This window comes from Diadema antillarum, unplaced genomic scaffold (genome assembly GCF_040938485.1).
Source record: "Diadema antillarum isolate AM-2024a unplaced genomic scaffold, OU_Dant_1.0 seq00000203_RagTag, whole genome shotgun sequence".
Lineage (NCBI taxonomy): Eukaryota > Metazoa > Echinodermata > Echinoidea > Diadematoida > Diadematidae > Diadema > Diadema antillarum.
The window spans coordinates 1,470,602-1,495,481 of NW_027271262.1; the positions used below are offsets into that span (position 1 = coordinate 1,470,602).

A 24,880-nucleotide genomic window follows, 5' to 3' on the forward strand; every position below is an offset into this window, starting at 1 on the left:
TATTTGCTTCCAGTGAGCACACACACACACTTTTTTTGATTTTATGATATTCTTTATTTGAATTTCATTCAATATCAAATCCATATTAACAATGAAATTAATATTACCAACAACAAAAACTTATGCTGCTGAATCACACACACACACACACACACACACACACACACACACACACACACGCACACACGCACACGCACACACACACACACACACACACACAAACATGACAGTGGTAGACAGGGGAGGGGGGAGGAGCGTTACATTCATTGGATACATGTGTAATGATAACAAGTTTGTATACTCAGTGGTGCTCAGTGGGGTAAGTGCGGACATGCCTTTGGGTGAAAATCAACTAAATGCCTGCGATTTTAGTCAATTTGTGAGGGTGTTCACCCCATGGATGTCAGCTGCTGGTGATGAAAAGGGGGAGACATTTTGATACGACGAGAGCTTTTCCTAATATGAAAGTCCTCGCAGTACAGGTCAATGTGCCTTTTCATGTTGCCATTAGCCTGCTCAGTGGCATGCTTAATTGTTCATAATTTTTGATAAGATGGACTTTGAGCAAAATAAAACCAAAGATTTGGGAATGCTAAAAGTGGATATCAGTACTAAGATAAAAACTTACCAACAAAAATATAAGTACATTGACCTGTATGCAGGTATCTTGCATAAAATTTGAGTTTTACGCTTACAAGGAAGTGGTGAATAACTAGCGCGTTGGTCATATCTATTCGTTTGCAGGGCATTTTCTTGTCTAAACCCTGACTTAAATTGTTTACAACACATATCATGCATTTCATGATGTGAAAAATAAAGCCATTTGTAATTTACTTTGATTTCTAAAACTTCTCACTAATGTATACAAAATCCTGTTAGGATGACAAAGTTGCATGAGAATTGTGTATGCTGAAGGTGTGATCAAAACCATCTCACGTGTGGTTATCATTAAAATCATTTACATATTTCGAATCAATGATCAATGATTGCTAGAGATTGTGGCAAGCGAACCCATCAAATATTTTGCCCAAGTACCACTAGATGACAAGTATATGGTGGTCAATGTTTGGTTACCCCTTTATGGTGCAATATGTTTATTACTATATGAGACACCCCTTCCCATGATGCATTGTAAGATGGCAACTATATAAACAACCTCTACAAGTGAGTTGGGAACTAACTGCTTCTAACTTCCTTCAAGCAACATGTTGTAGCTGCTTCTGTTTTCAAATCTTGGGATCCATTTGCATGCGTTTCTTGTGTTTGACCATGCTGAGTACCAAAAAATTACTTGTTAGATGACAAATGTCAATGATATGTACCTATGTTGAAAGGGTTGATATTGTGAGCATAAGGTAGATATGATATGAATGATAGAGGAAAGTTACAAGAAGGCTCAGCATGCAATAACAAACCTCTGTAGTTACAGTAGCTGCTACTCATCCTTTGACATTGTGAGGGTTAAATTGAAAAACAAAAACAAATCTTGTCACTCAGTCTTCTAGATTCCTTGCATTCAACATTTGACCTCAAAATGCCTCTTTTTTTTTCTTTCTTTTTTATAATTCTGCCAAGTTCAGAGTTTAAAGGAGTGAAATGGACCCTGTGAGTGTGTCTTGAATTATCATACATGGTAAAACTTACAGCAATCCATATGTCGTGACAAATATGTTCATATGGTGCACTGTTTATGTAGTCTGAACTCTAGAAATATTTTACAACAATAAAAAAAAAATGTCCCTTAATGTCTTATGGTATATGAACATTTTGCTTCTTTTATGGAAGTATTTTAGCAGGAATCGGTTTTATTTAGCTGTAACTCTGCATCATAGATAAGAGTAAATTATGTAATTTGACTCCTTCATCCTTCCCAGCAGTGTATTACTGCATGATTTTTACCGAACAATTTGAGTTTTGATGCCGTAGCTGATGAAGGGAGTCATGAAGAGTTTAGATACACATGTAGTGGGGCTCCTTTACTATTTTGCCTCATTTGGCTAAAAATATCTGTAGATTCGATCATGTTTTTAATAACTCTCGGTGCTTATGATTACTTTCCACTTCAAAAGGGCATATCACACAAGCATGCCAAATATCTCTGTATATTGGATTACAAGTATGCAGACAAGCTTGCTCCATGGGAAAAAAAAAGTAGGTCGCATGTACTAAAAAGTGCAATGTTATTTCTGATTTCATAATTTCGTCCACGTTCAGAATGATTTTTTTTAGTTGAGAACGTGCCAAGATTAGTATGCCTGCATGCAGTGAGTTCGGATATGTGGTGATAATGTGCTGGGAAGTATGTATTCTGGGGATGGTCACAAATAAACAAACAAACAAACAAACAAACAAACAAACAAACAAATCCCAAAGTCATCCCCAAAACATAAAATACATGACAGTTTCCTATACTATAATACTCGAAGTTGTTGTTGTTGTCGCGGCCTTATGTATTTCCTGTTTTATTTCGGCGTTGCTGGTTTCTCTATCTCCTCCCGAGCCGTCGGCTCCGGGCAGCTGCGACCGGTGCCGTCGGCCGCAGGAGAGTATCCTACATCGAATGGCGTGGGTTTCGTCCCCTCTCCGCCTCCGTGTCGACGTCGAGGACGAAAAAGAAAAATTAATTAGCTACATGCATAATGCATTTTTGTGCGTGACGAAAGAGCCGAGCGTTTCAATATTCACGGAACCTGCGCTGGCCTCCTGCTTTCTCGATCTTCCATCTTTTAGCTTGCAGAGACACTGGGGGATACTAAAGATGATGGTGCAGCGAAATCTCTGACATCTTCCGGCGGACGCGCACGCACACACACAATGTACCTCGCAGAACTCTATACACACTCTACACTGTGTGTATATAGTTCTGTGATGTACCTTTGCCTCCGCCTGTTACGTGTACTGAATGTATTGACGATGATTACATGAATCTGTGTGTGCGTGATATGGACTACAAGGGCATTTACGTACAGTTCGCCATTATTGGCGTCCCCAAATGAAAACAACGAACGTTGGTTATGTAATTGTATTTTGCACAACTGCAGAATACTATATGCAGCTCAGGTACGTCATTTAGTTTGCTCGCCGTTATTCTGCAATTAAGCCCCGTTTGCTCTCAAGTCCGGTGTCATTGTACGCAGACTGTTTAGGACGCGGCTAAATATATTTGCCGATCGTACCCTTACATATCAGATTACACGCGCAGCTGTGTCCATTCGTTTACTGCAGAGCTGCTGTAATCATACATATTCATAAGATGAGCGGACGTAGAGGAAAACCTCGCTTTGCCGACCGCCTATTTTTAAAATTGCAAGTGGAAATAGAATGTGTGGTTCTATGGTCTATCAAACCAAGTTTTGGTGAAAAAAAAAAGAGGGAGCAAATGAAGACGAATGCAGTGATGTATATATTCTTCTTTCTTCCATAACATGGGAAAAATATTAAAGAAAAAAAATACGAGGTCGTGAGAACCTACTCCCACGGGTGCATATTAAACCTGATGACTATGATCTCCCCCTCCCCAAATAATAACAATGATGATAATAATAATAATAATAATAATGATAGGGATAATGATAATAATGATATAATAATAAGAATAATAGGAGCAATAATTGTAGGCCTAATATTAATTATGATAATGTACAATCTGAAGCAGATGTAGTTCTATATTAATATGATATATCAAGCCAAGTTTTGGTGATTAAAAACAACAAGGAGGGAGCAAAATTATGAAGACGAAAATATCTTATTTTTCTCTCATAACGTGGGGAAAAGAAACATGAAAAAAAAAACACAAAACAAACCGAGGCCTTGAGACCAGCCGTGGATTCCCGCGGGTGCCCGCGTGGATGCAAGAGCAGGGGGTAATCAAAGTCATAGTGTTAATAACTTCCCGTTTCGACGGGAACAACCTGTGGGCAGAACTTTCGGGGAATCTCATTTGCGTTTTTGGTAATTTTTCCCTGAATGTTTTTGTTTTTTGCCCTGCGGAGGTGGAAATGTGTGTGTGCGTGAGGGGGGGGGGGGAGAGGGGTGAGGGGCAACAAGACAACTGTTGGACTTCAACGGGTGCAAATAACCCCTCGAAACTCAAGTTCCATAATAAAAGCAAGTAGTGGCGGGAATGATCCCTACCAATTAATGGACCGGATCGCCTGGCATATACTACAAAAATGTATTATAAAATTTCTGGGAAGGGTGGTCATTTAGAAGACAGCACAATTAACGAAAGAATGAGAAGACTTTTCTTTTTATTTCTTCAATAAAAATGTGCAAAATCGTATTATGAGAAAAAAAAAATAAAACCCCTCAGACCCGTGGATTTCCACGGGTGCTGCTAGTGAAGTAATAATATAGCAAACTTTTGTTGAACATGATGTACGACCAGGGTAGGACCCATCGTTAACAAACTGATTAACCTGCAGATAATGATGCAGATACAGTGAAATGAAATGCTGTGTTAATGCACTGGATCGTGTCCTTTGAATGCAAATGTGTCATATGATTACGAGTAAGTTTCAGAAAAAAAAAAAACTTGTAATGGTGATCGAGTGATATCCATGTCTAGATATACCTCCGGTCTCTCATGTACCCTTGGCATACCGCAGGGTTCAAAGAACTTATGCATTTTTCTACGTAAAAAAAACTGTTTTCCTCAGATATGATGGCATGCAGCATTGAGCAGCTTTCCCTTGAACGTCCTCTGCGGTATTATCATGCGTTGATGCACGCCATTAATGCATGTGGTGGATGTGTATTGGGAATGTAGATGTCTGTATAGGAAGTACCAGGCCGACCTATGCATGTCAGCTTCTCGGCTGCTCCAGACGAGACAGCATTTCGTACAACAAGAGAACAAAGAAGCTAATTGCAGTTGTAGGCCAAGAGAACTTTGCATGATTTTAGAGAGTATGAAGGATGTGCGACTGGATATGATATAGACGTGGTGAAAAAGCAGGGACAAAGACGAGAATACTGATGGAGAAGGCAAACTGTGTAGACGGGGGGAAAAAATTGGCAGAGCTAGTTCTGCCACCAGAAATTTAATGTATTGCACCATGTACCTACAGGAACTTTTATTTGATAATGAGAGATAAAAACGGAAACCTAGAGAGAGAGAGAGAGAGAGGGGGGGGGGGGGGGGAGCTGTGTGTGGAGTGCCTGTGGTCTGTTGTGGGCACTTTGCGCCCAAACCAATACCACGCAGTGAACATGAGCCAGCAGTAGCTGACCACCCCCAGAAGGGAAGTGGAGTGGCCTGCAAAGTGCACCTGAACCTGAGAGTGGGATGTTCCATTATGCCTACCAGCTATATGATGTAGTTATCCCCTCGCTGGCTGGCTGGCTGAGTCATATACCTTGTATTAACATGCAAATCGTGACCTGGATCTTCAGGCGTTCATTGGCTGGTGTAGGCTGAAGAAGCTGACCTGAGAATGACCTTAGTGGTATTCAAGGTCAAGCTTGCGATGTGTATATGAATTTGGGGGGGGGGGGGGGGAGGGTGCTCAATGCAGAGAGAAAGAGGGACATTCTGAGAGACAGAGAAAAAGCGGTAGAAAGAGGCAGATAAACAGAGAGAGAAAGAGAGAGAGGTACAGACAGACAGAGACAGAGACAGACAGAGAGATCGAGAAAAAGGGGGTGGGGAATGGAGGTGAAACGCATGTATGACTAGGGGAAAAAATAATAGAAAGCCAAGGCCTAGTCTAGTAATATTGAATGTCGTCTGTGTGTATGGGTGTATAGCCCCATACCTTTAGTAGAGCGTCTGGTATATGTGGATCAGGGGAGGGAACAACACACACCATCCATGTGTACATGACAAGCTCAGGCTGCCTCCCTGCCTGCTGACAATGTCTCCGTGACCCTCTCCTTGTGCGACATACAACCTCACCGCTGTCCTGACACAAGCACCTTTTCTATTTCTCATTGTGAGGACTGGTGCAACACGGATCTAAACCCCACTGAATTCAAACCAGAGGCACCTTTTGGCCCATTCTCCGTACCAATTACCTGGTCGCTTGAGGGAACGGAAAAAAAAAAGGTGTTCTGCCGGGCAGTGATATTATTTTTCCCTCCCCCCATCACATTTCTCTCAGCTGCCCTGCTTTGCTGTGGCAGCCGGGTGGTGTGTTAAACACGGACGTTGAGGCTGCCTGAACCCTAGGGCTGGATGTCTCGCCGGGAGCTGTAGCGACAGGAGATTGTGTGTGCGCTCTCTCTCTCTCATTCCCTCTCTCCTGTGCATTGCCTCGTTGGGCCAAGTTAACAACCCAATAAACTGCTCCTGGAGGACTCGTAAAAGAATATGAAAAACTGTCCGTGTTCAATCATTGGAACCACCTCCCTTTTTTTCCAGAGCTTGCAGCGTTTGTGGAAAGTGTCCTCTTGCACGCGGGGAGGAGGAGGATCTAGCCTCTCTTGCAAGTGAAGCATTTCAAACGGCACAATAGGAGTCGCTCAGATGTCATGAATAACTCTGATTTTAATTGAATGACGAATCACTCAGTCCTGCTCTGACTAGACATCAGCCTGTGCAGTTGTAGTAGCACCTTGCCCCTCTCTCGGACTTATCCGTGAACCCTTTCACTGCTGAGGAATAAAAGACGCCTACATGGTATTATAGATTGGATGCTAATTGGGTTAAGATGATTTGGAAGAGTTGATGTCATGAAATATTGCGTGCAGTGATGTCATTCAAAATTTATCAGCCCCAAGTTTTCGATTTTCACCCCCAAAAAGTTAAGAGTAAGTCCTAGCAATTTCATATATCAATCTACGTCCAATGGGAGTACTGCTTCTGGTTGTAAACAAGTAAAAGAAACTTAAGTTGATCAGCGAAAACATCTTTTGTGCTTAATTAGTGTCTTCTTTGTGGAGATATTTCTTCAACAGACAAACTTCATCTCCTGGGTTTACTCCACAGAAATTTGCAACCCTCTAGTGGGATTCATCAATGAGAGCTGGGCCCAAGAGAGGAGCAGTTGTCATCTTGAGAGATTTAAAAGAAGAAATTAATCGGCGTCCTTGAAGACATTGATGTAAGTTATGATTGTCACACTTGAGTGCATGATCCAGGTCTCTCAAAGCCAAACATCCATGAGCAAATGCAATCGCGACAAGCGTGCGGTTGGGCAGCCGGCAAGAGTTTGAGAGCAAACTTTCCGCAGGTAGCATCGCATTTCTGACACTACTGTTTGTCCTCTTGGATAGATAAGCTGCGAGATAAGCCAGCATTTCTCTTTTGGTTTGTTTGTATTTAGCCGTGTTCTTTTGTAATCATTTTCATCTTGGTGGTATTTTTTTCGCCGGTGCGATTGGATGCGTGGGAATCTGTAAGTCATGCTCGCTCGCCATGCCATGGACAGCGTGAGGGGGACCATTCCTGCGTCGATGTTACCCAGAGTGGGTCTACAGAATGCCATCAGTCAGATGGGCCAGGCCGCTGAGGACATGCAAGTGGGTGAGTAACTTCTGCAGGGGTCAGGGAAAATATTGTGGGGGGGGGGGGGGAGGGGGGGGGGACAGAGGCAGGGGGTCTTAGTTATCATGACATATTTTAGGTTTATGTAGTCTTTGTCAAAGGAGAGAGAGAGAGAGAGAGGAAAAGGACAGAAAGAGAGAGGAGAGATTGACTGAGGAACATGACCATTTGTTTATGTCAGGGTGCGGTAAGGTTGCGAGTGGTGCGTTTCGGGATGAAGATATCTGCGACGACGACAACGTGACAACTTTGCCTGAAGGGTTCTGGGGATGCCAGTGCATTATTTTTTTTTCGTTCTGTTTGTTCTGTTGTAGACCCGATAGCAAAATTCAAGTCCTAATTGATATTGTCATACTGAGAACATCATATTGACGAGGCCGCATGCAGAGATGCTATGACAGGTAATGGAGTTTTCACTTGAAGCTGCATTTCAGTTCGCCTTGGCCCTTTTGTTACCTAAAACCAATCCTGACACTCATCATATTGCAAGATTCAAAGTTATCAACCTGTACAACAGAAAAAGATTTACACAGTTGCTTGAACGACTGTTATGAAACATTTTGAGTAGAGGACATGGCTGTCTTGTTTCTCCACTTTATTTAAAGTACTTACATTTAGTGTTGTTGAATCAAGAAGGCAGTCATGGAATGTGAATATAAGAGAGGTGGTGGTGAATGATTTTGAATACCCTTGATATGCCAACTCAACCAAGATTGTGTATTATTATTATTGTTATTTTTTTTTTTTACATTTCCTAGCGCAACATACTGGCATTAAAGCTATAAAATGAAATGTAAGTGATTTAACTGATTTTGGGGGCTTTACAGATATATTTAAGCACATGCCTAATGATCGCAGGTATGCATAAGGAATCTGTCACAATAAATAATTTATTAAAGTATGAAAAACTGCTAACCAACACTGATGGCAGATAGATTTCTAATAGGCCTACACAGCAGGATCTCAAACAAACCTAAAAGAAACATTAGTCATCGTGACTTCATGGCATTCAAATATATTTGGCTATCCTAATATAGTTGTATACTTGAGGTGTGTACAAATTGTAAAGCATAATACATTTCCCTGATCACACAGTATGCATACTTACATACTAATGTTGATTTGTAAACTTTGGGTGTCCAAAGCTTGATACATTTACCTTATCACAATATACATGCTGGTAGATGTAATATCTATTGGTGCTATACGACGGTAGGCTACTGTATAGGAACTTGTTAGAGAAAGGACTTATATGCTCAAATATTGTTTTTCACCAGTAATTTCGTTCATAGAAAGTGTAAGAGAATTTTTGGAACAAGCACCATATTGAATCAGTAAATCTTAGCATTATTGTAATTTACTGTATATTCTTGTTCAATTTACCACAATACATAGCCTGTAGTTTGAGACCTTGCAGTGCATTATTTGTAATTGTTTTTATTTTTTGTGAGGTTTGCTGTTATCATTTGTGAGCCTACATTTTGGTCATGACCAATGTTGAGGCTATTTTGTTATAGTGCACAGGATAATCTTGAGATTTTTGCTCATAAATGGAAGCATGTTGTGCTGGTAGTTGTGATGGATTACCCACGGTAGAATGTGGTAGGATATGCAAGCTGGCAGTGCGTGGAAACCGACTCCGGGTATAATCAGGCATGCCTCCAGTGCATCAGTCATCGCGGTGCCCGTATATCAGGCCGAGATGTGACTGATCTTGGGCGACATGCCGGGGGAAGCCTTGTTTGCAAACATGGTCGCAGCTATTGCAATTCCTCCTGTTTAAAACCGACGACGCACACACGGACACACACGAGAAACGGTCTCCAGCAGAGAGGCTGCTCCATCATGAAACATGCTCAGACTATGCTAACCTCAGAGTCGCCCTGTTTTTGTCTATTTATTTTGTTGTTGTTGTTGTTGTTGTTGTTGTTGTTGTGCTGTACTTCAGAACACAACCTTGAAAAATTGAGAAATTCAGAAGGTATTTATGAAAACAGGATAAACTGCTTGTCAGCAAACAACAAAGAAAAGCTTACTATTATCATTATTATTATTATTATCATTATCATTATCAACATCATTATATCCGTATCTGTTGTATCACTATTGCTGCTGCTGCTGCTGCTACTGCTATTACTAGTTACTTCTACTATAATCATCATTTTATGTTCAATGTTGTTATTATATGGCTGTTATTATCATTATATTTGATGGTAGTATAACAGCAACAGAAAGAGTAAGGAAGATCAACTTACTTCAAATCTAAGCAGGGTTCAGTCTAAAAATCAACATATCAGAAAGGGAAAGTTGATCTGGACGATATCAGTCAAACCAAACCAGCAGTTTAGCAAATAGGCTACTTTTGCGTACCCCACAGGTGTGAAAAAAAAGTTAGCACATTCTGAATGTCAGTAAGTCGTCACCCTGGCGTCCTGCAAAATCTCGAAATAGCTGCCACGTTCATTTGGCCGTGATGTCGCTTTTGTAGAAATGACATGTGTGACATTTTGTTTTCCAGAGGAAAAGACTGTAATGTGATTGGTCTTGTGAATATATGAATGCACTACAAAACACTGAATAGTAGGTGGTTATTTACATCGATGTACAGTGATTTTTCGATCAGATGCAGTAAAAACATCTTGATGCAAAAGTCATTAATTTGAGTAAAATACATTCAGTACCTGCTGCTATGTGGGATCAGAACCATTATTGGCTGCTGGTGGTGAAGCTTGGTAGTTTAGTGGATATGACACCTGTCTAGCAATCAGGAGGTTGTGGGTTTGAATCCTATGCAAGTATGTCTGGCCATAATTTTAATCAAGGCTTTTACTATAAAAAAAAAACCAAACAAACAAACACTGACTTATTTGTGGCAATATATGTTGATGTAGGACCATTTGTCAATTAGTTGCAATAAAAACAACTTGATGGAAGAGTGATTAATTTGCTCACATTCTGATCACGGCAGTCATGTAAGCCTTGTACAACTAGTTGCAGAAGCAGTAGTAACGTATGATAGTGATGACTGTTGTATAAATAGTATTGGTCCCTTTTTATCTTTATCAGTGGTAGTGAGTGGAGTGACAGAAGTGGAGCAGTAGTTGATATATATGTTTACATGAGTATGTATATATGAATTATATTCAAGTAGATCCAGAGTAAATAGGCAAAATTGTGGTTATAGATGTCAGCCTGTAGGTAGCTTTAGGTTTACTAATACAATCGTGAGACAGAATTTTTGTAGGGTTAATAAAAAAGCAATTAAACAATACCAGTTGCATTTCAGAATGCTATTTCCCTACGATATGTTTCCCAAGCAAGGGGCTTCACGTTGATATAGCTCCGAAATATTTAGACGCCTGTTTGACTTTATATACACCTACTAGAAATTTGAGGTCATCTAGTGATCCGCTTCGTCTCACATACTCTGTTACTCGCACCTTAGCCGGTGATAGGACATTTACTGTGTCTGCTTCAAAGCACTGGAACAATTTACCACTTACCGTTAGACAGTCTCCATCAGTCAGTGTGTTCAAAAAAGCCTTGAAAACACATCTTTTCAGTAGCAACTAGTTCGTAGCTGTATATATAACATTTATCCAATTATACATACTGTCGTACATGTTTTGAATTGATTGTAAGCGCTTTGGGCCTTGTGGGAAAAGCGCACTATAAATAATAGTAATAATAATAATAATAATATAGCATCAGCATCATACACTATTGCGATGGTTTTACCACTCAGTGGTATAAAACTCATACAAAACATTATGTTCTGTCATTATCCCATCCCTTTCATTTGTGGAAAGTGGGGGGAATACAATGTGCAATATGGTTCAGATATTGCATGTTTATGTTTTATAAGTATGAAGGATGAGAAAGATAAGCCCTGGACAGGTGGTATTGATATGGAGTTAGAAGTCTTGGGTTCATATAGATGATTTATTGCTCAACAAAAACAAAGAGAACAACAACAGCAGCAACACAGCCCTGGTAGGCCTATACATGAAAAGGTCTAGAGCTTCTGGCTCATAATTGTGACAATTAACTCAGCATATAGTCATATCTATTAAAGACTAGAGACTAAGTATTCACTTTGGCAGTTTTTGACTAACAATAATTTGCATATAATCTTTTTTTTGTGAGAATTTTCTCTTTATTTAAAATTACTGACACTTCAATGCAAAGTTGACTGTGCAGCGTGAATATTCTTGGGTGATTATTATGATAGACATGGCTGTGGCCTGGAATGGAGGGTAGCAACTGCTGTTTATCACATAGGCCTATGAACATTAAAGAAAAAAAAAAAGAAACAGAATTTTATTGGGTGGGTGGGTTTATTGCAGATCCATTTCCTGTCGAGGAAAGGGTTTGGAAACATTTATAACCTAAAAACAATTCTACCCAGGCTTACACAGGACAGAGTTCCTGCTACAAGTGTAACTCTTGAGAGTGAATAATTGTGCCATACATGTAATCCCAGATATACCATTTCTGTCGTCTTATGTCATTTATTGTTTTTCTGTTGTTCAGCATCTATTGTGTATGTTATTGTCTCTGTTCAGACACATGCTTTTTTCTTTTTTTTAATTGATCAAACATTCAGACCTCAAATATGCAGAAATATTACATCAAATTTAAATAGTGCTTCCTAGTCCTTATATACATGTAACTCCATATCTTTTTAATCTGTTTGTTGCGACAGAAGTCATATTCTTTAGCCTATGGTGAACCTAGTATTTGTGTGGACTAGTGCTGGATCAGTGTATTTGTTGAACTATGAGATGCATAGATACAAGTCAGTGCTCTTCAATTTTGATAGTAACTTTTATCAACACAGTACTTGAGAAAATGTAAGATGCGGCACCATCTTGTCTTGATCATTTATGCAAATAGGTTATTCAAATTGTCAAGTGATCATGGAAACCTGTGTTAACATTCTGGATGATGGCTGCATCAGTAACAGATCCGGATTTTTTATTTTTATTTTTTTTCTGTTGATGCTTGGAAATGATCACATTTCTTCCTTTTCATGTTAAGTTATAACTCTCATTAGCATATCATATGTGCCCTTTTCATTTTGGGGGTATTGTGGTATTGTAAAATTTGTATTTGTTGTTGTTGTTGAAAAAGTATAAGCCTTCCCTCTTTCGGCTGAGTATTTTTTGTGTATGTCAGAGTATGCAATGATGATACAGCTCTCTGCTTGTTGCCTCATAGCAAAAGTGCCTTGTACGTGTAACAATTAGAATCTATATCAATGTGGTTGAGTGTTTCCTCTAGGAGCAATATTTATATTGTCACAAAATTTTGTGGGAGGAATATTAAATTGCGTCCTACTTTCGTAGCCATGCATGAAGTAAAAGTTCCAATAACTAGGTCTTGAGCACAGAGGCAGGATTCCAGTATTATAGCCAGTACAAGTCTCCCCTTTCCTTAAAAGAAAATACCAGCACATCATTTCATTTCATATGTGGAAGAAGATAGGTATTGAGAGAATCTTTTTGTAATCTTTATGCTGATTGTTATTTCCTGTCAAGTCATGCTTACTGGTATTCTGGAGAATTGCATCCTTTTTAAAACTTATTGCCAAACATTTTCTATTATGTTCTAAGTCATTATATAGGTATCTTTCTCTGAGCATCTACAAAAGAACTATTACCTTGAATTAAACTGTTCCTGCTTGTACAACGTTTTGATACTGGAATCTGTTTTACACATGTACAGCAGTAGTTGACATGTTGGGCAAGCCTTGCACAACGCTTTGGTTGTCAGGGACAACCCTTGTTCTACAGGCGTGCTTTAGATTTGAATGGAGTTCATGAAGCTGTCAAATATATGTCACATGTTATATCTAGGCAAAAAAAAAAGAAGAAAAAAAATAGAAATATGGAATTCTGAGAAAATGGCAGATTTGTGAAGGACAGTAATTTCCTGAAGTGACACAATTTGAGCACAACTTTATCTGTAATGGATGAAATCCACAAATGCAGACATAGCAGTTGTATAATGTCTTCGGGTGTTTGAAAATGAAAGTTACCAGCAAGAACCATGTATCGGTTCATTGCAAGTAATCATTAGGCCCTACATAATTATGTCTTCATCAAGAAAGTTCCCTGAACCCTGTAGCGAGCTGCATTATGATAATATCTCCACTCCCTTTCCAGTGTCGTCATACAAGGGGCTGTAAATGCTTAGAAATGTGTTGCATAGTTCTGTCATCTCCCCACGTATTCCAGTGTCACATCATATGTGATGGTAAATAAAGGACACACACACACACACACTCACTCACACACACCACACACACATGCACAAAGAGGTTTGAGTCTCCCTCTGCTGGCCCAGAATGAGCTCTTCAGATGAAGAAGTTCAAGGCTTGTGGCCTCTTCACCTGTCTCTCCCACCGACAAAGGGATCGGTAGTAATTGTCTCATCCCGGGCATAGAAATGCTCGCTCGTATCATCAATCGGCATTTGCCAACCATGGGACTGCGCCAGGGTTACAATTAATCTTGATTGTGTAACAGACAATTGAGGAATGAAATGTTTGCAGTGGCATTGATGAATCGCGGCATAGATGTGCCTATCTCTCTGTGTGAGCAGGTGGCTGATTCCTTTCGCTTCTTATTTGCTTGATTTTCATGGCAGGTTTGTTGCTACCCAAATGTGCACTTTCAACTTGTGATGTAGTGATGCTTTATCATCAGCAGCAATGTTAAAAATATACTTTATAATCTAATTCACATACATTTTCATCATCATCAACATCATCATCATTGTTGCTTTCATCATTAATACTGTCAGATATACTTTCATTCGCATTTACCAGCAAATATTTATTATGTGGTATAAAGGGGATTAAGTGTGTGAAAACTTATGAAAGTTCCAAAATGCTAAAAATACATCATATAATTTGCCTGCTGTATAGAATATAAAGAGTGTGTGCTTACAAACGTGATACGTTTTAGTTTGATGTTTTACCAGACTGTACATTTGCCTGAATGCTCATGTAAATCCATGAGTAGGCCCTATAGGCCTACTTTGTATGTTGAAATGAAGGTTCCGCATATTGTTTATCTATTATCTGTTATCATTGTCTATCAATACCATGCTCCTGTCTATACTGGTCTCATATCGGTAGGTCGTTAGAATAGGCAGAGGTCGTTTGCAGTGAATGCCAAAGTAATGCATCCCCTGCAAAATTGACGTTTGAGGTGTGGACATCATCAACAATACAGTGTGCAAAGCTATCCCAAGGTCCACATTGCACACAGTATTGAGGCTCCCTGCACATTTTGAATGAGCTTCCACTGCTATATGGGATTTTCATGTCTGTGGTGAGGGCATCTCAACCAAATGCTGCCAAGTGATGGCTGTTGCAGGGAGGCGTGTCTCTTCTATGCTCACAGAGCATTGGTATGTTGTACACTGTTGGTTTGCTCTACAAATCTGAAAGCACAGGTAGTTTAAAAAGATGTGAATTGTAAAGTGATTAAAAGACAAGGCTGTCCGTTTGGTATTGGAAGGATAGAGAAAGGTAGGTCCAGCTGAGAGAAGAAAGTGACTCCAACATGCTTCCTTATCATGTTCGCCCTTGGCATACTACCCCGAGGAGAAACATAAATCTCATTTGTAGGAAAGTTCAGAGAGCATGGTGTACATGCCAAAACCAGGGAGAGATCTGCCTACTGCTGAATTCAAGATCATTTCTCCCCCTCCATTTACGTCTCTTTCTCTCCTTTTCCCCGTTATACTTGTGTGCATCCCATCACTATCCAATCCTTGATGTCGCACCATTGGTCTACAGGGAAACCAATTTTGCAAAGTGTGGTTTAGGCTGGCAAAATGCCAGAGAGTTCACTTCACAATGTGACAGATTTACATCATTCAAACAGTATGTTAATAGTGGCACTTATTTCCATATGAGGAAGAGCGATTTAACGTTATAACCAAACAATTAATGGGTTGAAACCTGGTAGTCCTTGAACAGAAAGAGGCTACATGTATAGTTCAGTTTGAGGTGACAGCGCTAGTCATCATATAAACAAGATAAAATCAGCCTTTTATGCCTTGTTGTAGTGCAAGCGATGGGTTGATGTACAAGCAAACTTTTGCTTCAAGCTACCAATACTTTTCAAATAAAACAAAGAATAATGTGGGAATGGTGAGGGTTTCCAAAGATTGTCACTTCCCTATTGCAGATGTTTCAATCAGCCTTTGGGGTGTAATTCTTTCAGAAACCTTACCCAAATATGTCTGCAGCAGGCATTGTTTTCTGTTTGTGCTTGTGCACTAGGTATTTTGCCTTGCTCTAATAACTTAAAACAGTGAAAACTCTTATCAGAAATAAAACAATTTTAGCAGAATGGATAAAATATTCAAGTATGACCACTGTAATGTCAATTTCAGACATTTGACTCTATATTCCAAGGGCGGTATATCAACTAGTCCATACAAACATCTAACTACAATGTCAATTTCAGAGAACCCCCTCCCCCTTGCTTTTCAGTGGTGCATCACTAACTTGTTGTGCATAATGATATGTAGAAAAGCAAACTTCCATTATTTTCTGTGTTGTTTATAGAATATCTCATGTTCTTGATGTGTGTCAGGTAGATTCAGTTCTAGTGAACTGAATCAATCCAAAAGGAAGTATTTTGGGCAGATTATTTATAGAATAGATAAACAAATGTTTAGGCTATTTTGAAGAACCCTGGGGATGGCAAGATATGCATCCCTCTAAAATGGTGCCATGTTTTGTTGTTGTTTTTGTTTTTGGTTGAAATTCTGATTTCATAATGATTTTATTCACATTTTTCTGATCTGTTCTTGATAAGCTTCTGTCATTATTCTAATCAATATAATTACCTTATATTTCCGGGAGTGTGCTTTTCAAAGCTCATGGAGTGATCCTTTTCCAAATGTGTTACCTCCATAATATGTAGCTGTATGTGGATTATGAGCTTTGATAGCTTGTATAAGAGCAGAAAATTGGCTCATGATTTGGTTATTACTATTTGTCATAAGGTGATGAATGTAGCAAGATATGGTTTTGTGTGTGTGTGTGTGTGTGTAAAAATGTTTTTGAAGCTGGAATAAATGTTACAGTGCTCTTTGGGAGTGCATGTAAAGAAGGATAGTATAAACCTAGGTTTGTGCCATGTGGCATATTTTAGTGGATAAGTTATGTCATCAGTTTTCTTTAGTCATTTATGTGAAAAACTTCTGCACCCAAATGCAGATTATGTGCCAAGTATGAACAAACCCTTCATCAGTGAAAGTTAGTGCTTGTAATGCCAATGGCTATGAGCTATTGGTGCAGGTAAGGAGGGGGGGGGGGGGGGGGGTGTGTGGAAGGGACACATTGAGCAGATACCCACTGGTTCAGTTGTTATTGCATACAATGGTGATCATTTCGACATGTTTTGGTATCAGCGGGACAGCCTCACCCCTTGAAGGGAAAGGCACCTACCTCTGGCGCTCAAAGAGCCTCTCCCCGTTCACACTCTCCCTGCTTTCCACCAACCATCAACATATTTAAAGGGAATTATACCTGGCTGTTGCACACCTTAAAAAAAAAGAAAGAAAGAAAAAAAAAAAGGCCTATTGTACTTTTGTGGAGGTCACACCTCTAAAGCAATAGAAGACCCTTGAACCGAAGAGTCTGAAGTTACCTTTCCTGCTTGCTTCCTGTCTGTTGTAACTTGATAGCTTTGGGGGAGACGAGCAGGTAGAATTTTACAAATGAATGTACAGGTACATGCAGTTCTAAGGTCTCATGCATCTGTGCAGTCAGGAGTTGGCTTCTTTTATGACGTTATAAAAGGTGCATGTCTGTACTCTGGTATATGATGAGCATCTTGAATGATTGGTGGTCTTTGTGCCTGTGGTCCTCTTCTCCATGAACAGACTTACTTATTGTTTTGGGGGGTTTTGCCCACCTGATTCATGGCAAGTTTTGTTTTTTTTTTTAATTTGTTTTTTATTGATTTAAGATTCATAGCATAACATAGTAGCATAACAATAAACATCATAAAAAAACAGAAGGAAAAAAAACCTCCAAGGAATTACACGGAAAAAAAAAAATGAAATGGGCTGAATGTGTAACACCTGTCCAGTCCTTACCAATTATCTATCAACAATACTAGGGCTTTGTAATTACAGTATGTATACTGATATGTTTTAATTCTAGGCATCAATAGTGAGAGAAGGTACTCAATCCTATTAGTTCATCTATTATTGTTAATAGCTCATTCATAGTGCTTTGTATTGGTTTAAAAAAAAAAATCCTTAGGTATAGAACATAAAATCATAGACATGATTTGTGTTCAATCGTATTTATTTGTAATCCACATTTTCTTTGTAAACATTTGGTGTATATGTTGACTTGAATGACATCTTAAGTCTTAATCTTGTAAATTATGGCTCTGTCTATGCAAATGAAACAATGTAAAAAAGTGGTCTCACCCTTCTACATCAAGAGTATCAATGTGCAACAGACACTGTGCATTAGAAGACTTCATCATTATCATCATCATTATTACTGAGCCTGTAGAAAAAGAAAAAGAACAAAAAATAGGAAAAAGGACCGCTTTATTCCAGAAGCTTTTCATCACACTAATTTGTTTCATATTATTATGTCTTTTTGAATAGTGCCCACTTTGCCTTGGGCAGTTTGTCTGTGTGCATAGAGGTAAAAATATATAATAAGTAATTAACCCTGTAATTGCTGAGAGGTAGACTGTCATAACAACCATGGTTGACAGAAATTCCTTCATGCTCTTTGGATTTATTTCCTCGTGATTGAAAAAAAAAACAACAACAACACTGCAACATACTGCAAGGCAAGATATTTTCGCCTCATGAAAATTTCGTGAATAAGAGCCAATGGCTCTTCGTGGCGAATTTCCACTGATGTGCAATGCATATAGTGTAGACAAGAACTTTTGCATGTATTTCAATTTTGCGAATCTTGGCTCTTCTGAAATTTGTGAAATTAAAATGCATGCGAACATTTTTGGTTTTAGAGTATTAAGGTTTGATACAATACATGGACTATACTTGACAGAATACCTGATGACAATGGCAGACATTTTCGAGTTTGAAGTATAATGACATTCATTTCAAGCAAACTGTATTCATTAGAACGGCTATGAAATTCAGTTCTGATTAATTTGAACATGCTGTGAGAATGTTTGGAATATCTTTACAACTCAAAATTTCTGGTAAGAATAGCAATTTCATTCATTCCATGGAAAGTCCAGTGTAGCTTGTGCAAGACAGACTTGATGGATTGCACTGTGTAATATGTCTCACAAATCATACGTAAATATGAAATGTTTGTGAATGTATCCTGAGAGATTTGTAAATGATTGTGAATCCATTATACATCATGCATTTCTAACAGTTGAAAACCCATGTTTGTTTTATTCTGGTATTCTTTCTTATAGCTGTGGACCATTCACTTTACTCCTTATAATGCAAATGGCAATTGCAAAAGTTGATAAGGTACGTGTTTGATTGATAACCCGTCATGCAGAAGTTTGAAAAGTTTGCAGCCCTTGTCAATATTGACTCAGAGATTCCGCCACCCAGTTACCACTTACCCTGGCTTGTCATCAGTAGTTCGTTCAACTTGACCTTTGACCTGGATGAGTGGTGATCAAAGGTCACAGCTTTTCAAAAGAAAAATTGGTCTCTGTAGGTTTCTTGGCCAGCTCTTTATTGTCAATATTTACTGTCATAACTGTATTTAAGTTAACTCTTTGTGTGTGAATGCAGAATCTGGTGTGTGCCCACTCATCTGAGGATGTGATGCATACTTGTAGGTGGAATAAAGACGTTGAAGGAATAATGTGAATGTACAGTATGTCTCTCATTGACAATGTTTGTAGTACATTTTACTTGGAAGAGGTAAGAGGAGTCTTTCATAGAAAGGGTTATAATTGTCTATAGTATTTTATGATAGTAATTGCAATGACTGTGGCAAACAGCTGACTACAGTGTACTGTGTATGTCCTGGGATTTTACATTGTTGCCATGCCATCCTCAATGGGTGGAAATTCCTGCTCTCTTGTAGAAGACAGGGTTCTGATCTATTCCTTCTGAATGAAATGAATAATATGCTATTCACAATTTTATCAAACAGATACCCTGGCTGTCAGTAGGTTTTCAGCAGTTCCAGTTTAGTGATCTAGAATCTACAATTTTGACTCTTCCTCAAGGAAAAAGCCCAAAGTTTGTTATTACACCTTCGTAAGATATGAAATACAAACAGCAAGAGGAGGGAGATATCGCTGCAGATAAGTTCCCCAATGTCTTTGACGTAAGTGTGACCCGCTGATAAGGATGTGGCACAGATGAAATGTTTTTCTGCAACCAACCAAAGTTTTCATGGACGAAGACTCAAACAAGCAAAAGTGCGTTATCACCTTCCATGTGTCTATAAATAATGCAGCTGGTGTTTAAACGCCCAGATGTTTTTCTCCGAGTGTGCTACGTCAAAAATGATGTATTCATTCTTTTCTCTCTTTTTTTTTGTCCTTCCTCTCTACAGTTTTATACACTCAAGTTTGTATGAATGGAACAGAGTGTGAAAACTATAGTGTTGCGGAAGCACACATATGGGCGCCATGTGTAGGAAGTGAAAATATACACCCCTATGAGTAGTGTCACCAAACTGTTAGGGCTATGAAAGTTCACATTTGATATCAGTTATGACTGATTGGTGGGACTAATATGAAATAGTAGATTGACTGGCCTGAAATACAGTAATTGTCTATGATTTAAGATTTCAGTAATTTATATTTGATAGTTCTTCCCTCTTTTTTTCATATTACAGGAAAAAGTGTACACGCATCACTTGTTTGAGAATAGATATGGATAAGTGTAAATTCATTAACATCAGCAGTAAGCTGTATTCTAAGTATTATTTTGTTTTGAAGTAGTTTATATTGGATTTGAACCTTTCATCCCGATAATCTTCCTTTATCTATGCATGTAAATATTGGCCTAGCACAAAGTTCTACTAAATTCTGTGTTGTGTTGATACCTGTCTTGACAGTAAACATGTATGATAATCTTGATCCACATCTCAGCTGCACATGCATAAACATGTACTTTTGTGGGTACATGAAGTAGGAGATTTCATGTTAGCAAGTCTTCCTGACTCTGGACTTTGGTTAGGGTTAGTGTTAGTGTTTACTGTTGCCTGTACAGTTAAGTACACAGTCAGTCCTTGTTACAGAAAACCCGCTGTGTTACAATGCTCATACATGTAGGACATTGATGGAAGGTAAAACATTTTGAGTAGTAGAAGAAATATTGGGCATTGAAGCAAAGCGGCCTGCAAGTAAATACCTTCTGTTGCTTCTAAAATAGATGACTGGGCTATACAATATTTCACATTTTTTAAAACAGAAGCGAGTTAAAACAACCCAACTTAGGTTACAAGCATAGGTATACTTCTGTGCACAAAATTGCGGACATATGGGAAGTTCACTTTAGCATGAAAAAAAAAAGTGCAATATTCCTAAATATCTGGACTTTTGTTGGATATTGCTAAGTAATGACCCAAAAGCAGATGGAAAACCAGAAATGAAAATCCACCTCTGAAATGACTGTCTTTCAAACTTCACCAGTCCTTTGCATACTGTTTACCTCTCAGAGATTAGAAACTGTAGATTTTAGTCGTGTGACTTTCCCTGTCCGGGGAAAGTGAGCATAAGGGTTGTGTAACTGGTTATCATCATTTTAATGTGTTTCACTTTTTTTTTTTTTTGGTGGGGGGGGGGGGGGGCATGTTGTACCACAAGGAGGTATAGGCATGCATACTAATTGCCAAAAATCTCAGAATACCTTTATTGTTTCTTCCAGTGTTATTTAGACTGTTAATGATGGTCCAAAAAGCCCAGATTTTTGTTTTTTATTTTTCAGTGTTGACTTGTGTCAATGAAATACTGTATTAGCTGTTATTTTCGCGTACAGATATTTTTTTGCGAATGAGGATGTTGCAGACATTTCCGCGAGATGTTGTTTTCACGATTTGACACCGGGACTATTCTAAGTACACTATTACCTTACCACATGATGACATTTTTGTGTTGTTAGGGTAGCGGTTTGACCATGATTCAGGAAATTCACACAAATTAAACCCTCGCGGAAATAACAGTATGTACAGTAGGTCTATGATACTGTAGAATGAGAAATGTTCACGTGCATTTTAATTTCGTGAATTTCGCGAGAGCCAAGATTCGCAGAATTAAAATGCATATGAAAGTCCTTTTGTACACTATATGCATTGAATGTTAGAGGCAACTCACGAAAAAGGCCGTCGGCTCCAATTTGCGAAAATTTCATGCAATGAAAATATCATGTTTTACAGTATGACTTCCTGTTCCATACAGGTCTGTAGGTCTGAGGCTAACCAAAACCCTGTGTCATTGAATGAGCATGTATACTGTTATCATGGCTGAGACTTTTGGGGATAGATTTCATTCCTATTCCTCCATCTCCCCCTGAGGTCCCTGCTGGGGCTGATATTGGAGCAGGGCACCACACAATCTTATTAAGATATGAAATCTGTTCATGTGCATTTGATTGTGGAATGCAGTGGTGGGTTCATATTATTACATCCCCAAACAGAGCTTGGCTAGGTTATAAACAGAATTCGGCTCTGCTTCACAGCGCCTCTTTAGAAAAAAGAAATACAAATATGTAAGTATACCACTATATAGATTCAACTTAACACAAGAAAAAGATCATTAGCACATAAGTACACAGTAGCAAATAAACAACAACAACTATGCATTGATATACATGCACATTTGTGACAAATTAAGGCTAGAACCCCTTTGAAGCAACTAGTGCTTGTAAGTAGGGCCCAAGACAAACTACATTGCATACAGTTTATTAGAAAAGTCTGTATTGAATCATATAACAAATAGTAAACAAAAGAGGAGTGCCAGACATGCACATAACAAAGGTCTGAGTCATGTGAGCCATGTATATACTGTCTGTAAAGAGATATATGCATATGGAGGTCTTAGATAGCTTTCTAACATGGAGGTGGTCCTAACTCAGTCTCTGTTCAAAGTTTCATTATCCATTGCCTTGTGCTCAGGACAAATAAGTAGGTAACTAAAATCAAACTCATCTGTTTCAAAATTTCCTGCAAAGTACCAGATAGCGTTGGATAGGGAGTAGTAATTGCAAGCGAAGTTGTCTTTGAATTAATGCTCTCATCGGTTGGTAGGGCACATCAGTCCCTGTTTAATTTGTAGTGAGGGGATCAGCAAATATTTAACAGCCGCACAAAAGCTTGGTGCAGACCATGTTTACTCAGATTTACCAACACGGATATGGGTATGTGGTACAAACAATCATGAATGAGATCATTATGTGGTATAGGAGAAAAAAAAATATTGTGCAAGTTCCAGTTGAGTTATTGTTCACTATTGTTGGTTTGTCTTTATAGTTTTCGTGTCCCAACATTATTTGCATACATGCTCTCAGATGTTTCTCTTTGAGTGATTAATTGTTAAAAGCAAACTGCTGCCCAAATTCTCTCTATTGACTTACCAAAGCCACATGATGAATGTACTGACTTTGATGAAGAATATATGTCTTGTATGACCGATTCAAGTGGAATGTAGGAAAATGATAATCCTTGTGTACAAATAGGCTCTGGATCTCATCCTATAAATGGGAAGAAAATCATATTTTGCCAATGAACCGTGAGCAGATGAGAAGTGAGAACACAGTTTGATGTGCCAGTATCATTCTTTTTCCAGTGTGTTTTCTCTCATCTTTTTGGACTCTTACATGTAAATTTCTGACCGAGGCCAAAGGCAAGGGGCCACGGTAGCATTTTACTGTGCTCTTTGTCGTTTGAACATGCTAGTGGCCATTGTTGTCAACACCCCAAACTCATTCTCACAAATAGCTTGTCATGTTCGTAAAGTTTGTTTTGGAATCACCCACTAAGAATCGGGGATTTGGTGGAGAAGAAGAGAGTTTGCAGCTGTTCAAAGGTTAAAAGCACAACTTTGCTCTTTTTGACTTTGTTTGATTTCCTCCATTCATCCCAGCAATGTTTGTTTTATATCTTAAAATATATGGTGGCCATGTTTTATTGATTGCTATTCTCTTTTCCAGTGGAGATGTATCTGAGAGATAGAGCTAATCTTAGTTGGCTTTTGATTAATGCAGAGAATAATCTGCACCAAAGTGGAAAATCAATTCTATTAATGACACTCTTTGACAGCGGTCCCTGTGATCTGAGTCAAGAAAATTGATTATGATTGGGACTAAGTGCCTCGGAGCTGTGCAGAATCTAGAACCAACGGAATTGATTATGAGTGGGACTTGAGTGCCGAAGGCTCCCGACCTTTTGCATGCACTCCTTGTTGTGAGGACATTTATTACTGAATGGAATGGCGATATAATTGGAAGTGAATGTTCCAGTATATACAAGGTTGGGTGAATTACCTCAAAGGGCTTATCCACATAAACGATATTCAGTGGAGAGTCAAGAAGTTGTGTGGAATTACATAGACTAATATGAACCCTGAAATGGCAGTTTTTAAAGTTTACTGAAGTGCACAAATTGAGTCATTGTACTCATAGTCACAAGTCATATAATGAGACATAACTTTAAAGATTGTGTGTGTTTGTTTGTGTGTGTGTGTGTGTGTGTGTGTCTGGTTTTAGCTGTACTGGCATTCTTTTGTATCTGATCATCTTCAACACTGGAATGACTGATTTCGCACAATATGTGTGTGCCTGTAAAAATCATTGTACTTAGTCTGTATAAGCTGTTATTGTCACGTACAGATATTTTTGCGAATTAGAAGGTCACGGACATTTTTGCGAATTAGAAGGTCACGGATATTTTTGTGAGACGTTGTCTTCGCAAATCGACACTGACGCTGTCTTAAATGCATTGTTACCCTAGTGCATGGTGACATTTTCGCGTGTTGTTGAATTCGTGATCCAACTATGATAAAATCGCGGAATTCGTAAATTAAACCCTTGGTATTGGGGTGGGATTTGGGGTGAGAGTCAAACTTGTGAAGTACCTGCCAGCATTCATATGTATTCATTTTGTTTTGACCCTTTCCTAGCTCTACATTTGGCTGGAATTGAGCTGCAGTTGTTATTTTGCTTTTTATTTAGTCTTGTAGAAAGAGCAGATAGAAGAAACAAGCTGAGTAGTGGGAGATGTCTTCACACACGTGTATGAAGAAAACATTGTGACACTGACAGTGGTTATTTCCACTTTAAATTTGCAGGAATAATAATTACAAAGCCACTCTTGAATACTCAGTAGTGTTTATGAGAAATACAATGAAAATTGGTGTTCATCACTGGATTTCATCCCTCATACCCATC

General features: G+C 38.8%; 1 protein-coding gene across 2 annotated transcripts in view; it reads left to right on the plus strand.

Moving 5' to 3' along the window:
• LOC139728841 (oxysterols receptor LXR-alpha-like) overlaps positions 1-24,880 on the plus strand; it is a 233,914-nt gene that overhangs the window by 45,196 nt on the left and 163,838 nt on the right. Inside the window, exon 1 of one of the 2 annotated variants that reach the window (XM_071639778.1) lies at positions 7,164-7,465. The exons of the other annotated variant lie outside the window; for it this stretch is intronic. Coding sequence (XP_071495879.1) covers positions 7,345-7,465 — 121 coding nt within the window. The 5' untranslated portion in view covers positions 7,164-7,344. Of the gene's footprint in view, positions 1-7,163; positions 7,466-24,880 lie in introns of those variants that run through there. 2 annotated transcript variants of the gene reach the window in all.